At 36.8% G+C, this 18,592-nt stretch overlaps 1 gene segment (V, D, J or C); it reads right to left on the bottom strand.

Annotated features, from left to right (window-relative positions):
* Positions 1-17,993: 17,993 nt before the first annotated feature.
* LOC107158408 lies at positions 17,994-18,579 on the bottom strand. The segment is given in 2 exon segments: positions 17,994-18,394; positions 18,505-18,579. Coding segments are annotated over 2 exon segments (459 nt in total).
* Between the last annotated feature and the right edge of the window lie 13 nt (positions 18,580-18,592).

Here is an 18,592-nt window from a genome sequence, read left to right as displayed (position 1 = left end):
AAGGGGTTCTTGTCTTACTTCCCCATAAGCCTGAAGCACTGTGTTAGCCTTGAGGCTTTTGTCATAAGACTGACAATAATAGACAGCCTCATCCTCAGGCTGGAGCCCAGTGATTGTCAGTGAAGCAGAGTTGCCAGACTTGGAGCCAGAGAAACGATCAGGGACCCCTGAGGGTCGATCACTATTTCCATAGATGAGGAGTTTGGGGGCTGTTTCTGGGAACTGCTGATACCAGCTTACATAATAGCCACCCCCAATATTGTTACTGCTTCCCGTGCAGGAGATGGTGACCCTCTGTCCTGGAGTCTCAGACAGTGAGGGCTGCTGAGTCAGCACAGACTGGGCCCAGGACCCTGGAAGTGAGAAAAACATGGAAAGCATAATTTTTATCTAGAAACAAGAGTACAATCAGGGTCCATATAAGAGGAATCCCACACCCTAACCCTCCTCCATATCTTGTCACCTGTGCACTGAACAGTGAATGTGAAGAGGAGATAGGACCAGGCCATGGTGAAGGTCATCCTGAGTTCTGCCTTCTGTTCACTATGCTGAGCAGAGGTTCCCAAAAGTCTCTCCCTAGTCCTCTTCATACTCTGAGAAGGGGAGGATCTATCCATGCAAATTAGTTTCCTTCCTGTTTTCTGACTGCACCCTGGGTCCTGGTTCAGACTCCTTTACATAAAGATAACAAGTGAGTGTGTAGGGGTGGAGCTGGGTCACTTCAAGGGCGTGGGAGTTCACAGCTGTGAAGCCTAACAAGAGAGCATCAGGCAGAGCCAGGTGGCTCATTACAGTTCTGGTTACTTCCTGACCCCTCTTGACTGGTCTGCAGTGCCCCCTCTTGTCCAAGCCCATACACATCATCATGTGACATTCTGATCAGAACCTCTGAGACAGTCAAGCATCCCCACTGAATCTGCCTAGGGAGGCAGGACACTGAGCTCCTTTTGTGGCCTCCCCAATACCTCAGGGTGGCCTTCTTGCTTTACTCAGACTCTTCATAGTGAATTCATGTGTAGTTTACTTGACACCTCACTGTACAGAACTAAGTTTGTGTCTTCAATATAAATTCTTCTCAGATAAGGATTAAGCATAATTAAGAATTTTCTGATTTTATTAGCTTGCAGGGTACCATTATGTTTATCCATAAAACAAAAACTTTGTTTCAGAGGTCCATTCACCTTGGAACTTAGTTGTAAAATCTTATGAGTTGCCATTCAGAAGATACTTTGAATGGATGTTTTCAAGCTTTCTCAGTTCACATGTTTTTAAATCATAATGCCAGAAAATGACTGAGGGTTGTGACTCTGTGTCAGTCCCAGCCACATAGCACTTCAGCCACCATTGGCTACATAGAATGCCACAGGAACTGTGGATCCTGAAAGGACTGAGATTGCAGGACTCATGAATGTTTTCAAACGTGGATGAAAATAGGCTGTCTCCTAGCCACTGGTGAAGATACAGGTGGTCTGGACAAGAAAAACAGTCTTTTCTTCATATTTGTTCAATATGATTCAGTCTATTTCACAAGGGTGAAAAAATTCTACCTGAAGAATTTTTTAAAATATTGCATTTTTTAAATTTTTATTTGATCTTATTAGTTATAGATGACAGTAGAATATATTTTGATGTATTATACACACATGGAGTATTACTTCCCATTTTCCAGTTGTATATGATGTAGAATTACATTGGTTATATGTTCATATATGCAAATAGGAAAGTAATATCTGACTCATTCTACCATTGTTCCTATTCTCAATCCCCCTCCCTTCCCTCATTTTCCTTTGTCTAATCCAAAGTACTTTTATTCTTCCTTATCCCCCTACCCTTATTGTGAGTTAACTTGCACATATCAGTGAGAACATTCACCCTTTTTTTTTCCTGTGGAGGAGGGACTGGCTTATTTCATGTAGCACCATAATCTCCAGTTCCATCCATTTACTGGGAAATACCACAGTTTTCTTTCTCATTATGTATGAGTAACATTTCATTATGTATATATGCCACATTTTCTTTATACATTTATATCTTTAAGGGAAACTAGCCTTTTTCCATAGTTTAGATATTGTGCATTAAGCTGCTATAAACATTGATGTGGCTGTCTCACTGTAGTATGCTCTTTTTAAGTCCTTTGTATATAAACCAAGGAGTGGGATAGCTGGTCAAATGGTGGTTCCATTTCAAGGTTTTTGAAGAATCTCCATATGGCTTTCCAGAGTGGTTACACCAATTTGCAGTTCTACCAGCAATGTATGAGTGTATCTTTGCCAAATTTATCATTTCTTGCTTTTTTTTTTTTTTTTTTGATAATTGTCATTGTGACTGCAGTGAGATGGAGTCTCAGTATTGTTTTAATTTTAATTTCTCTAACTGCTAGAGATGTTGAATATTTTCTCAAAATGTTGATTGTTCCAGATCCCAAGATAGGTAATAAGTGTCATTCTAGGGCCCATAAACTTCCATACTTCAGAATGGAACTCAGGTCATGGTAGGTGGCTACTTTTCAACTCCAAAATAATTTGTAATTAAATATGTAATTAAAATCAAGCAACTATGGCTATTTCTGTGAGAAAAGAAATTATGTACATTGTGAAATCTAATATTTTCCAAATTTATAAGAGTGATTGTATAGAGATTGGAAATATAACATTTTAGAATAAATTGTTTTAAAATGAATTATACATTTATAAATTTATATGACTTTATCAGGTCATTTAAATTTATAAAAGTTTAATATATTAAAATTTAATCATTATTTACTCCTTCCTTTCTTTCTTCTTTCCTTTGTGAGGAACAGACAATTGTAGATCCCCTTGAGGTTTTTTGTAGTTTTAATTAAAATTTATTTTTACACCTTCACATATTTCTCTCAGCTTCAATTACTGTTAATTTCATGCAGATTCTTTTTTCAATTCAGAAAGTGAAAAACCAAAAGGTTTTCTTTTCTCTACTAAAGTTTAGGACAATTAATTCTCCTCTTCTTCATGAGTGTGCCTGTATCTGAACATTCAGAGTTTTTTTTTTGTTTTGTTTTGTTTTTTGATTATCCTTTACTCTAATTTTATCTCCAAATATGAACCCAGATTATTTGAACTCTTTCCATCACATAACAATACAAAAGTTTTATAAAATTACCAATGTTTCAGAAAGAAAATTGCAGATAGAAAATAAGCACATAAAGGTGCAACTGCAAACAGGTGCAATCACTCTAAAAAGCAGTATGAAGATTGCTTAGAAAACTTGGAATTAAACCACATTTTGAACCAGTTACCCCAATCCTCAGTCTATACACAAAGGACTTAAAATCAGTATACTACAGTGACACAGCCACATCAATGTTTATAGCAGCTCAATTCACAATAGCCAAGCTATGAAACCAACTCAGATATCATTTAACAGATGATTCAAAAGAAATTGTGATTATATATATATATATATATATATATATATATATATATATATATGAATATTAGCCATAAAGAGAAATGAAATTATGGCATTTACTGGTAGATGGATGCAATTGGAACTTATCATGCTAAGTGATGTAAGTCAGTCCCCAAAAACAAAGGCCAAATGTTCTCTGTGATATGTGGATAAACCCATAGCAACTGAAAGTAGGGAGAAGTATTTAATTCATTGGATAGACAAAGGGGAATAAAGGGAAGAAGAGAGGTGGGATGAGAAAAGGAAACAGAATAAATGAAATCCGACAAATCTTTCCTTTATTCATATATAAATAAATGACCAGTGTAAATCCACATCATGTTTAACCATAATAGGATCCAAATGGTAATGTGTTGCACCCCAAGTATGTATATGTCAAAATCTATGTTGTTGTGTATATCTCAAATCAACAAATCATAAAAGAAAATAAGCACATAAAATTACACTAAATTCCATCTATTATTAGAATGGGCATATTAAAATAGCAATGAAATGAGCTACACACTTATGGGATGGTTTAAATATTCCACAAACACATTTTTTGAAAATAAGTGTATACTGAAACTGTATGTTCACCGTGAGTCCAGGTGCCTGAAGTTCATGTGGAAATCAAAATGAATGATACTTATGCTCAGCTAGCCTAAGCTCACCCATTTACTAAAGCCAATCTGTGGATTACTGAATAGATGCCAGCATGCACTGGTTATTCATAGGAAGAATAAACCACTTAAATGAGGATATTATCCTACCATTATACTCCTTTTCTTCATTAATTTAAACTCAATCGCAGGATCTAAGATTATAGAGATGGAAGATTTTAAATGTACACTATTCTTTCTACTAGAATTGGTATTATGACAAAAATAAAATAAACCAATTTTATTATTATGTCTAAGGCTTGGAAACATTGAAATTGGAAATTAAATTTGGAAAATATTTCACATGGGGCAAGAAAACTTATTTTTAAAACATAATTCTTATTGCTTCTACTTGAAGCAGAACATCTGAATTCTATTATTCATATTGATAGTTTACATGAATCCATAATTAAGTAATTTTAAAAGAAAGCAACTAAAGAGACAAAATATAACAATCCCTTACATATCAATCTGCAGATACATCAGGGATGTTTACATGTTCAACTCAATGATACTGTTTTAAAGACAATGCATTTACAGAATTCAGTGTCTAATTTGCAAGGACAATTTCTGGGCCTGATGGGAAGACACTGATTAATGCTGAAATTTACTACCCATACATATAATTGTGTAAGGAAAATAAAAACAGACACAGAAACAAGATGCAGAGGCAGAAAAAATGGCTGCTCATCTAAGGAGCTATGTTTCTTTTTACCAGGAGGTTACATTAGGTCATTAGTGTCACAACTACATTATTGTTTATGGTATCAGTTCAGTCGCTTATTCTTCAGTTAAATTCTACAGTTACAATATTCAATGTTAGGAGCTTTGTGAAGCTTTTGATAAAGTTCATTGTCTGAAGTTACTATTATTCCAGCAGATCTAGGAGCACAGTAGCTTGGTAAAACATTGTAGTTATCTAGCAAGCAAGTTTTTGTATTCCCAAGAGCACTGTGCCTGAGATAAAGGTCAAGGCTGATAAAACTCTAGCACATAGTCTCCTCATGCAGGGCATTGTCACAGCAGCTAGACATTGCACATGTATTAGTTGTCTTATTAGTTCCTAGGAGAAACTACAGGGCATTCTAAGAATGAGAAAGAGAGTGCCTGTTATGCCTGGGGAGTTTGTTCACCAAAGGAATATTTCTCTAGGTATTTCCACAGTCAGAATCCCTATATAATTTTGTATAATTTATAATTTAAATAAAATGTTATTCTATATTGAGATATACTGATATTTTGGGTTTCCTCTTGATGGATTTCATCTTCTGTGTCATACCTCCTTTACCAATGATAATTAAAAATTTTATTATTTTTAGTATTAATATAAATTTTTGTGATTTTGTTTTGGTTTTGCTTTTTGCAGTTTGTATAAGCATTGTGTAATGGGAGAGAATTATGGTGTGCCACTAATGTAAACCAGAATCTGGTGTCTTATTTTATAAACAGTGAGGTTCTTAACTACCACAGTAAAGGGACACAAACCTAGAACTTCAGCAGATGAGGGTTGTTTCACTGTCATAAGTACTAATTCATATACATGAAAGTAATAATTGGTCTTATTCTCAAATTGGAGCCTAGTGATTAACAAGTACACTTCATTGGTTGAGACATTTTTGTATCTAGAAATTCAATTGAGGAACCCAGGTCCCACATGTTTCTCTGATTCTGAATTGTAGTGCTCAGATACAAGTCCTGCTAGTACCAGTATATGTTTTCTCTACCACCTGTTCAGAGTGCAGGGGAGTCTGGATGTTCACCCGGGGATGCAGAGAAGGGGAATGGTGATGTCAGAATAAGAAAAGAGAGGGAATCTGCAAGCACAGACACATCAGTGTGAAGGGCAGAGGTAGGAGAAAGTAATCTGGGTATTTGAGGCAGAGGGTAATGATACAGGTTAGGTGCCTGCCCTAGGCCTCTGAGGCCTGTACCTAGCTGTGCATTGAGAGAGTAGAAGAAGGAAGAAAGGAATCCAAGCCATGGTGGACACAGCCCCTTCATAGGCCTCACTCTGATAACTCCACTGCCCCAGGCCTCTTACTCCAGCTCTATTGACCTCCCTGAGTTGGGGCTGCTCATGAAATGTGTCTCTACCACCTGTCTCTACCCCCTGTGTAATCCCAGTGTCTGGGTCCCTTACCAAAGAAGGATGACATGATGCATTAGCTTACTTAACAATTGGGGATTAAGAGGAAACTTCTTCTAGGAACACAGCAAAGTCCATGTGCATGGGACTTTACCCATCTGTATATTTCTTTAGATTTCTAGGGTGACTTCTGCATTGACCAGAAATGTTCAACCAGTACTATGCCCATCATTATATTTCATATTAGAGCATCTGCTCTCAAGGAATTGTAAGATAAAATTGGGACAAACAGATCAGGCAGAGGATATTTGTTTTCATATGGTGAAAGATGAGAATAGAAGAAATAACAAAGAGGTGAAATGTCAAGTGCTTCTTAGATGTGAAACCTGGGCACAATGAATGCCTGGTGGGAGAGGAGCAGGTAGTCCATAGAACAAGATGAGGGAAAGTAAACACTTGTGTTCATATTCACACGATGAGTCCAGGTGGAAAAGCAGGTCAGAGGACAATTTGTTGTACACTTGTCACATCATGACCATGGTATGAAAAGATGGAAAATACATAGTAATTTCACGGGTAATCCCTGCTTCAGAGAATGATCCCTCTTCCATAGGAATAATGCTGAAGTTAAATTAACATCTAATTGGTAAATTAGTTGAGTCATTCATTTCTTTTTTCACTCATTTATTCTTTGAGAATGAAGGAAATGCATCATATGCATCAGAAAATAAAGATATAATGTGAATTCAAGGAATGATCCCAGGTCATAGGAGCAGCAGAAGCCAGGCACAAGAGGGATGGAATTGCCCCAAAAGATATTCCAGGCCTGAGAAACTCCTCCTACTCATACAGGTTAGGTAAGAGGGGTATCTCAGTAGTTGCAGGGCCTGCAAGTAGCAAAGGATCTAAATATCTGAAAGACCTCAGCTTTGACTTCATGTTGGGACCAGGTATGGGAGTAGGAAGAGGGGAATAGGCACTGCTCCTGTCCTGAGGGTGAATGCATCACCAAAGCTGGTTGTAGCAGCACAACCAGCTCCAGGCAATGCTGAATTCTGGGATAACTAGTGTGGGGTTCTTCTGTGAGAACTTATGGCCTTCTAATGGGTACCCAGGTTCCAGGAGTCACTCAGCCTGCATATTCTCTCTCAGCCCTGCCTGTGGTCTGAGGATCTTTCTACCCAATCCTTCCTAACCCTGCTCCTGTCACAGGTGTCAGAACTGTGGTCTGAATTGCCTGTCCTCCTCCAACTTCTTTTCATCTTGTCTCCTCCCAAAGCATTATCTTATCTAACATTTGCATCTGTTTTTCACAGCATTCAAACAAACAAACAAACAAAATAGCTCAGAGAGAAAAGTAATCTAAGGGAAAACTTATTCTTGTTTGGTAGATTGATATAAATTTGTAAAAATTAGTAAGATTTAATATAAAAATAATAATTCAAATATAACATAAACATATATGTGAATATATTTAAATGTAGGTAGATAAATTTACTTACCCCATCTAGTTTACAATCATGCATATATGAGCACACACACAGAATGAGAAAAAGAAAACCAACAGAAAATCATTTTTTTACATATAACATGGATTACTATATTTTATTTGTCTATACTTCCTTCTATATAAGTTAATTTAGATCAAATAAATATATCTCAAATACTGGTATTACATAGACCTCATCTCAAGTAGGCACTGAGATAAAATATATCATCTTATTATTTCCTATTATCCCTTCCTGTTTACCCAGCAACTGAAAGTACTGAAGGAATTATACGCCCTGCTGTTTCATTTATGCAGCCATAGGTGCTCACCATGAATCAGAATCCACTGGACACTCATACTCTTATTCTGTCCTGTTCGTTCCAGAATGCACTGTGTATACCAGGGAACCTTAGGGCTATAAGGTGATGCAACAGATCCCCCCTTATGTATTCTCTACAGTGAGGAAAATCCTTCAGGTTTGCCAGGAGTTTCTCTATTTCAAAGACTGACTGAGAGTGCTACCAAATTTCATTTTTCATAATAGCAAATATACTGGAGATATTGGTTTGTGCTTTTGCATTATGGCTGGGTTATTTTCCATTCTTACTCATGAGAACTTATAGCAGTTGTATTATTTATTTCAATCACAAAAATTAAACCTAGGTTTCAAAAGGTTAATAACAGCAATAATAAGCTTATATCAGGAAATTTCCTACATAAGGTTTTATTTCCATCTTTTTGTGAATTACCTCACCATAACAGTTTATAGTATTATTTTCCATTGAAAAAGCAAAAAACTAACTCGAACTGCATTTTCACACATTCCTTTTTCACCTGTTCAGCCAGTGTTGAATGCAATAGGACCTGTTCCTATCCTGGTAAAACCTCCAGTCCTGCATCTTTGTGTCTTTTGTCAGAAGAGTAAGCTCAATGGATAGTAGGAGAGTGTTTGGAAGTCAGAATTCTATGGGAGTTTCTAGTAATACAGATACTAGGTAATCATATGATGCACTGGAGTATGCAGTTATTCATATTAACCACTGAAAGTATGCATAAAAGGAAGTTTTGCAGAAACCCCTCTTATTTTTTAGCTACTATTTGCAATTAGATACTTGATTTGCAATAACTTGATATTTTTAAATCAGTTTCTGAAGGTTTTAGGGATTCTTAGTTGAAATATGGGAGTAATTTAGAAATGGATGATGAGTGTGATGGCATATTAACCATAAATCCCCACAAATAAGTTCATTACATAATCATCAAACCAAAATTGTGTTATAATCATAACAAAATAAAAATAATTTTGCGTTTATACCTTAAAAGAAAATTAAGTACTAATTTGACCCATAATCAAATCAATGTATGAGAAGAACTAATGGTCATTTGTTCATATTTTCAATGAGAAGCATGTTAAAGGTAGGGAATGATGCTCTGAAACTTCCTGATACTTACTAATTTGGAAATGAGTTCCTCTGCTCCCTGTCCCAAAGAAAGAGGGAGAGTGGAAGCTGAGTGTAGGAGAAGGCACACTGAGAAATGGATACACACTGGGAGAGGCAGGATGGGGCACATGGTATGAACCACTTGTAGGACAGAAGTCATGCAGCATCACCTTCACATGAAAGTCTTGATCATTTTCACCACACCCTGTCCCCTGTAAAGTATGAGACATTCTGAGCACATGAAGGGGTTTTGATTGTACCTCTTTATAGGTTTACATTATTGTGTAAATACCATTACCCAACATGTGATGGTGAGGGCACTTTTGTTTACAGGAATGGAACCAGAGAATAGATTATGGAACCTAGAGGGGCAGGTGTTTGTGCTCTAGATAACTGTGCAGGCAGCATGACATGGCAAATGCTGGTGCTACCTGGGTAGTGACTTGAAGAGACTAACCCAGAGCTAAGGCCACAGGTGAGAGTCCCAGTCCCACCTGGACACAGAGAGTGAGGGCACCTGAATTACAGTGGTCGAAGAATCCACCACTAAAAGCAATAAGAGAAACAGTTATAGTTATGAAGTAAAAGGTCCCCCTGAGACACTTGCTTTTATGTGAGCATCTCTTTCATTTTAAGACACTTTCACTTTTGACGGTGATTAGAAATGCTAGATGAGGATAATTGGGATGTTCAGAAATGAAAGTCCTTTAATTCCTTTGTGAAATAAGATTTTCTTTCAAAAATGGTGTTCACAATTTCAAACTAAAATAAAATTTCTAAATTGTTCATAATTATTTTATTAAATTTTCATTAATATTATTGTTTTCTTTCAAATCTTTCATTTTTTATGTTTTAAGTCATCCACTCATATAGGAATAAAGATTCATATTAAAGTATGTTATGGCCAGTAGTCTAGTATATCTCATAGTTGTCTGTACATACATTTGATTGTGTGTGTGTGTGTATGTGTGTGTGATAATTCTAAGATAAAGAGGATGTTCTGAAACTTAAGTGAGAAATAAATAGAAATGCTAATTTTAATGCATAAAATTCTAATTTTGTCAGTTTTATCCTTTACATTAAACCTCACTGAAAGAAAATGACAACAAATTATTGAGATGCAATAAAATACAGGAAAACCTATGGGTTCAAGTATTCATCACACATTAAAACTCAGATGAATTAGGAAATCACAGTGACAAGAAAGTAATCCTAACCTCTGCAGTGAACCCTGTTCTACCTCTGAAGTTCTCTCAGACATTCTCAAGGTACCATGAATTAACAGTTTTTCTCCTATGATATGCATTTAGCAATAAGGAGCCAAAGTCAAAATGAGGAATAGATAGCCTAGGAACAGAGAAAATCTCAGGGTACCTGGAGCTCTAGTCAGCAAAGCAAAAACAGTTCCATTGTGTATGGAGGTAATACTGCTTGACCCAGGTAAGAGTTTAAATTGAGCTGTGTATTTTATCACTGAAGGATAGTACTGATATATGTGGCCCACTCTGGGAATCCATATTTATTAGTACCATTGAGATCTCACTGAAATGGGTCCTGTGATTCCATATTTCTCCCCTACAGTGACTCAAGTCCCACTGCTAAGAGCCTAGAGGTGATCTCCCTGATTGTGTCATCTGATCTTGTCTCATAACTCTTATACTTGTCCACCCTTAAATGTCCATGTTCAGCATCCTTCATAGACCTCAAGAAAAAAAATGTTCTATTTTCAGCCCAAATCCTTCCTGTTAATCAAGGTAAGTATTTCTCAGTCTAACATAAATTCTACTTCCTATTATACTAGTAAACTGTGTGATTAATATGAGTCTGCCAAAGTTTTTCCCAAGGTGATAGTACCAAGAGGGACTACCTGGTGATAGTATTAGGGCCTTTTTAGAGAGCCTTCAACCATTAGAGGCATGTCCACAAATATAGTGCTTATGTATCCCACCTTGCCCCCTGCCTCTCTCTATCTCTCTCAACTTCCTAGAATAAGATGTGACCACCTTGGCTCACCCTTCCCCATATTACCAAACCTTTACCAGTGTCCCAAATATATGGAACTAATAATCCTAGGTTTAAATCTCCATATTCATGAACCAAAATAAATCTCTCTTTACTTTATATGTACCCTGCATTTTCTATCTTTTTTAATTAAAACCAAATCAACTGTACTCATATTGAGAAATTTTTGCATTTTTGTTCATTAATTAAATGGGTTTCCTGACTTCTCATTTTCAGTATTGAGATCTATACTAGTCTGATTTCTTGTCATATTCTCTACAAGGAGTCTTCTTTCTTGTTTCTTCATACTATTTCTTATTCAACTTATCCTATTTAGCTTCTGCAACCCCCTTATTTATTATCCTATTTCTTATTCATCTTATTTCTTTTTGATTTCATCTTATTTCTTCCTGCTTTGTGACCATTCTTCCATGCTGCCTGGACTTTAGGCCTAAGCAATCAAATCTTGAGGCTGATACCATGAAATAGGAAGCAAGGTATTGGTCAGATCTCAGTATTCATGTGGCCCCTTCAAGCCCAAGTGCAGGACAGTCACACATTGGTGAGGACACCTTCTGCATAGGGGTGTGAAGCCAGTATTTCCCTCTGTGGCCTCCTGCAGAGCCCTGTCATGAGTAGTCCATCATTGACATCTGTTGTCCCCTGATCCTGGGTCTTTAACACCTCTCAGAGATTTTGGAAAAATAACCTGACTATAGTGAATGGATATTTCTGGTTTTATTTCCCTGAGGTTGCTGCTTTCCTGAGTCTCCTGTTGTTTTCCCTTACCCCACTCTACAACAATGGCTTTAGATTTTTTATTGTAAAAATATAAGATTAGCAAGGAATGAGTGTTTTCTGCTTTGATTTGTTTCTCTGTTCCCCAATTAACCCTTAAATATCTATCTGAAAAAACAATTTTATTTTGACTCTGATAGAATGTAAGTTATTTTATTCTAGTTTTATATTTTTCCATGTATTTATATATTTCCATATATTTTCCATATTATATAAGTGAGCATTGATATAAAATAACATTGCTATAAATGTAAATTACTGTTACATTGGGGCTCCTACAACAGGTCAACTAAGTGAGACTTGTGAATATTTATATCAGAGGAAAAATTCTTAATCAGTTTCAGTTGTTAAGAGTTTTATGGATTTAAAGTGGCTAGGTTTATAAAGTCTAAGTCCAAAAACCTGATAAGTTTACAAAATTCCTGAACCTGAGAAATATATAGGGAACTTTTGTGGCTTAACAGGAAAAAATGAACATGGGAGGTGGGAAGATAGTTCATTCTTCATCAGCTAATCGAATGATACACAGTTTCCCTAAGTTTGCAGAGCTCAGGGGAGATCAGCAAAGCCTGGGAAAGGATCGGGAGACATGAAGGGGGTTGCAGAAGCTAAACAGGAATGTGTGTTGCTCATAAGCAGAGACAAAGTAATGAGGCACAAAGGAGTGGTGATTTTTTTTTCCTCAGGTTACGCTACATTAGAGATCTTTTTGGCATTGATGATGTAGCCAAATGAGAATAAAGAAAAGAGCATGTTGGGTGGAAGTTAAAGCATAATAATCAGCCTTCCTTATTTTTTTTCTTATTATTCATTTATTCATTAGTTTATTATATATTAAACAATGCATATATAGCTTTTTTACCCTGTGTTAGTAAATTTCATGCTTTACAAAAATGAGCTTATTATTTGCACAGTACTTAATATGCTAGATACTATTATTGTCCCATTTTAGACATGACGAAGTTACATCTCTGGGAACCTCTCAAAGTTCACAGTTAGTAATCATTTTTTCCAAGAGAGTATTGTGAAAATTTGACACAGGAAAACTCTTCAATTCCTTCTCTTTCTGTATTGTATCTTCCAACAAATTTATTGGGTCAACTCCCCTCATTTAGACATGGAGTACAAGGTAATTGTTCCTATCAGTCTCCCTTTGAACTGTTAGGTATGTAGTTTAAAAATGTTTATTTTAAAGTGTAGTTTGGGTCCTGATTGTAAATACAATCATGAGGATTTCAGTTTTGCAAGTAAATAAGTACACAAATAAGAGAGGAAACTCACAGTTAATAGAACATATGAAAAAAACTTGGTTGTTATATAAAAAGTAAAAAAAAAAAAAGAGCCAACTGTAACTAATTATCTGAGGGAATAACAAATTCAAAGAATGGTTTATTCCCCTCTCTTTCTGACTCATAAGTTTTATGGAATCACTGGATGCAATAACGCCCTGGCTTTTAATTCTAAAGGTCTCAACTTCCTATCATCAGGGAAACTGAACCATGGGAAGTGTTAAAATATGCTCTCAGATCTGATGTATGCACACACATGTGCACATACATATATGCACACACACATTTAAATATAGCATTAAGTCCACTTGGTCATTTCTATTCAGGAAAACTCCATAACCATCAATATGAAATATTCATTAAAGAATCAGAAGTTTCATGCCAGAGAAACAATAATGATATCAGACTGGCAATAATATTGTCAACTGATTGAGTGTTTGCTACAAAGTCACTGTGTTATTCGGTTACATAGTTTACCTTGAGTAAGGAGGAGAAAGACACATGTCCAGGCTGTGGTATGCATTTTGGAAGAATCCACTGTCACCAAAGTTTAGGCCAGACTTCCTAATTACCCCTGATTTCTTACTAAAATTCATGGATGAAGGGAGCAAGTTTATGGTAAAGGGCTCATATAAATATGAGCCCTTTACCATAAACTTCCAAAACATGGTCCTCAGTCCTCAGAGCACTTAGATTTTTCAGAGGAAGACCCAGGATGGCTGTGTGCTGTGATTTTCCCCATGGAGGAAGCAGCTTATCTAGCAGTGTGCATGGCCCACTGAGCAACTGTTCATGATTCAATAGAGCTAAACCACTTGAGTTTCTACCAGTTTTCTGGAAACATCCATAGTGCCCACTGGAGGATTTTGGTCTAAAACTATCAGGTCTCATTTAATAAAGGACACTTGAATTATTTGTATGATGTTCTGGCCATATTTCCAGGATGATCTCACATTCATTACTTGAGTTTTCTTTGAGCATTTCTATTTACATCGATTTATTTGTTTTATGTCTTTGTTTGTTGAAATCCTAACCAAATTGTGTGCAATTCAATTTTAGTGTTGCATGTTCTTATAATTGCATGAATTTTTTATCATTAACATACTTGTATTTATTTTGTATAATACTTCATTGGTTTATTGTAAGTGTATGATAAAAGTGGGATTCATGATACACATATTCTTACATACAGGAAACATAATTTTATCAAATTATTTCCCCAGTATTCTCACTTTCCCTCATGTACACCCTTCTCTAAGTCTCTTTCTCTACTCTACTGGTCTCATTTCTCTTTTTCTTTACTTGCTGCATTAAAATTGTTAATACAATTGGAATTCACTGTGATATATTGCTTTGAGCACATAGTATCATTGGTTTGGTGTACTTCCACAGGACCTGCAATCCCCTTATTTTCTTCTTCTCTGGAACTTCTTACTTTATTCAATAATTTCTTCCTTCATGGGTCCAGTTCTTTATTTCATAAGTGAAAGTTACCAAGAGAAACCTGATAAGGTTGTAATTTTGAAGTTCTCATTGGATGTAGAGAAGGCTTGAGTAAGAAATAATTTTAGTAATTTATTCTACAGGGTTAAAAAAGAAAGAGGAAATGCTTCAAATTAGAGGATTAAATTTTCTCTTCTTTTCATTTTCATTATTTTTTTTAAATTAGTTCAGTGGAAATAAGGTTGATCATGCAGATGGTAAACCAGCTCTATGTGAAAACACTACTTTAAAAAAATAAAATAATAATAATAATAATAATAATAATAATAATAATAAACCTCAGGTGGGCATACATTTCTGTTTTGTTTTCTTGGTATCAGGGATTGAATCCAGAGGGGCTTTATCACTGAGCCATATCCCCAGTCCCAACTGTTTTTTTTTGGAGAGAGGATTTTACTAAGTTGCTTAGGTCCTCGCTATGTTGCAGGGCTGGCTTTGAATTTCTGATCCTTCTGCCTCAGCCTCTCAAGCTGCTGCAATTCCAGGTATGCACCACCACAGCCAGCTTTTAGGGTTTTCTTGTTTAACAATAATGTATGCATGATATCATACATTGTTTCTAGGAGAGATATCAATGTCAGTGATTCTACCAGGAAAGAACAACTAGCCTCTTAGAATAAGATTAGAACTCCCTGCTTCTCAATTTCTGAAGACCTGTTTTGTGGCCTAATATATAATCTATCCTGACATTTAATCCATGTTTAATTAAAAAGAATGTTTCTAAGCAAAAAGTCTACTATGGGTGACAGTCTGAGAAGAGCCTTATATTACATGGAACACTGTTTCCCACACTGATGATCAGGTTGAGCAGTTTTTCAGTTGTCTTTTTGCATCTACTTCTCCTAAAATTATTCTTGCTGATCAACATACTGTGGAGCAAGTGGAGCTTTACACTGAATCAGATAACCACTAAAGACACATTATATATTAGCATTGAGATGCATAGACTTAGCAATTTTACTTTGTTATCAATCCAGATAGTCTTTGTCATTTTGGATAAATACAATTGCAACTCTTGATGTGAAATAACATGGCAAAATTCTTGCTCACAAACCCTTTCTACCACATGGGATGAATGGTGTTCATTTCATATGTTCACTTCATTCTTTCACTTAGTTAATATGGGATATCTCACTGGGATTATTCTTGTCAACCTGTAGAAGTATACATGCAGGGAAGAAGGAGAGTAGTAGCTCTTCAACTTATCATGCTATCATCCAGATGTAGCACAGGCCTTCTCTGATTCTACTTTATTCAGCAAAACAGTCCTCAGCCAAGGCATTCTTCATAGAGGCAGAGAATAATGACTGGCACTCCAAAGAACCTGGAATCTTGGAAACCACCACACCACATGTGCACATGTATGATGCAGAGTCTTATGTCCAACTAATTCCTGGACATCTTTTAAGTTGCTCACCAAAGCAATGGTCATAGCCTTTGATGAGAAACAACTTCAATATTCCAAGTTGAGTATTAGGATAAATAGCTTTTCTGTGATATTTTTGTTGTTGTTTTGTGTTGTTTTGTTTTAAGGACAGGTTTGTCAGTTATTGAAGCTTGTCTTCCACTTGTTAATCCCACTGGCACAGCTTCCTGAGTTTCTGGGATTACATGCATTCAGCACCACAGATGGGAAAAGAAAGTCTTCTCTGACCAAAAATGACCCGTGGGCAATGTCAGTGAGAGAGCTGAATCCTAACCATTAGATCACCTAGAGCATCTTACTCATACAAATAGACTACTGTTGAGCTCACACAAGAACCTTATGGTGGTTTTCATGGGCAATAATTAAGATTTTTCATAGCTAACTATACTCTACAATGTTCAGCCTATTTCCAGGAGTGAAAATACACTCACTTGATCATTTCCTCCAGCTTCTTATTGTACAGAGCAAGCTCTGGATGCAGCCTATCCCTCTCTCACTCTGGCCAAATTGAATTTTTTCTCATGGGTATGCCATAGTCCTGGATATAGCTGAAATACACACCTTTACCAAATGTCCCTGTCCTGAGCTTCCATGTTGTGTCAGCTGTTGTTATCAGCATATAGAGATACCACAATTTTTTAGGAGTATTCATGTCATCAGATGGGATCCAGGAAGCATACTGCAGTTATAGAGGTCCTTACAGACATCATGGTAATATAAGAGACATTCTCCAACATCTCTGACCTAAGCATACAGGCCAGGGGCCTACCCTCCCAGTGCTCTTCTGCTTCTCAGTAACTCCCTGGGAATCATGAATGTTAGCCCTCTTGCCTTTTATCTCAGATCCACCACAAACCCTGAATTTGGACAATCACTCTTCAAAGTGGGGAGATAAAGGGCCCATCTAGGCATATCCACAGGCCCATTGAGGAAATGTTGAGCCCAGTGAAGAGTGAGCAGATATTAAAGGAAAAGTGTTTCTAATTGTACTCCATCAATGTTTGAAGGAAACATCTTAGATCAGGATGTCAATAATACAATGAACACAATGAAAGTTGGATTATATTGCTCTCTATGCTGATGGAGTTATAAAAAAAATTTTAATACAAAAGTGATCAAAATGTCTATACAGAAATATTGAGGGACCACAAAGGTCATGCTGTGTCCTTAGTAGAATCAAGAGAAATTCAATACAATATAGAAGTGTTCCAAAAGAAAGAAATTATTCAAGAATGATATATGCTGTGAGTTTCCAAATATAAAAGTTATATTAAAGGAAATCTGATGCATATTCAAAGAAAGAAAGTCAGTGGTTGCCTGGATGGTTCTCCGAGCAGAGATGGAAGGAGCATTCCAAAAGGACAAAGGGGGCTTTGTGTGCTGGTGTACGGTTTCCTTGGCCTGAGTGTGTTGATATTCCCAAAGGTGTGAAAATATCTCAAAATCTCTCAAAGTTTTTAATTATGTGTGTTTTATTGTCTGTCAAATATTTCATGTTAGGAAACATAAAATTAGGCTAAAGCATGAATCACAGATATATACAATGAGGGATAAAGAGAAGAAGACACAGTTCTGGAATTCCTGGAAATAGGAAAAATGGAGGGTGGAACCACAGTATTCTCATCAGAGGTCAAATCTGAGGTGACCAGGGTTGCACGGGCTGCCTCATCACTTGAACTTCATGGCAAAGAGACCACAGCATCCTGTTCAGCTCCTCAACCTAAGGAGAAGCAGAAATTTCTGTTTTCATGAAAACATTTTCCTAGGAACATGCTGCTGTGAATGACTTTGTGGACAGAGGACAAGAGGCTCCTAATTCAAAGAAGTTCCAGGATATTAATGTGGGCCTATAATGTGGTTGAAAAAGCCAGAGATTAGGCCTGAGCAAAGCTGCTGGATGTTGGCCCTCCTGACAGATGGTAAAGGGGTTCTTGTCTTACTTCCTCATAAGCCTGAGGCACTGTGCGAGCCTTGAGGCTTTTGTCATAAGACTGACAATAATAGACAGCCTTATCCTCAGACTGGAGCCCAGTGATTGTCAGGTAACCAGAGTTTCCAGATCTGGAGCCAGAGAAGCGATCAGGGACCCCTGAGGGTCGATTACTATTTTCATAGATGAGAAGTTTGGGGGCTGTTTCTGGGAACTGCTGACACCAGCTTACATAATAGCCATCCCCAATATTGTTGCTACTTCCAGTGCAAGAGATGGTGACCCTCTGTCCTGGAGTCCCAGACAGTGAGGGCTGCTGAGTCAGCATAGACTGGGCCCAGGACCCTGGAAGTGAGAAAAACATGGAGAGTATAATTTTTGAATTGAAAAAAGAGTAGAATAAGGGTCCATATCAGAGGACTCCCACACCCTATCTCTCCTCCATATCATGTCACCTGTGCACTGAACAGTGAATGTGAAGAGGAGATAGGACCAGGCCATGGTGAAGGTCATCCTGAGCTCTGCCTTCTGTTCTGTTGCTGA

This window comes from Marmota marmota, unplaced genomic scaffold, assembly GCF_001458135.2.
Source record: "Marmota marmota marmota unplaced genomic scaffold, marMar, whole genome shotgun sequence".
NCBI classification, from domain to species: Eukaryota; Metazoa; Chordata; class Mammalia; order Rodentia; family Sciuridae; genus Marmota; species Marmota marmota.
The sequence above is the reverse complement of the archived record's forward strand: the minus strand, read 5'-3'. Positions and strand labels throughout refer to the sequence as shown.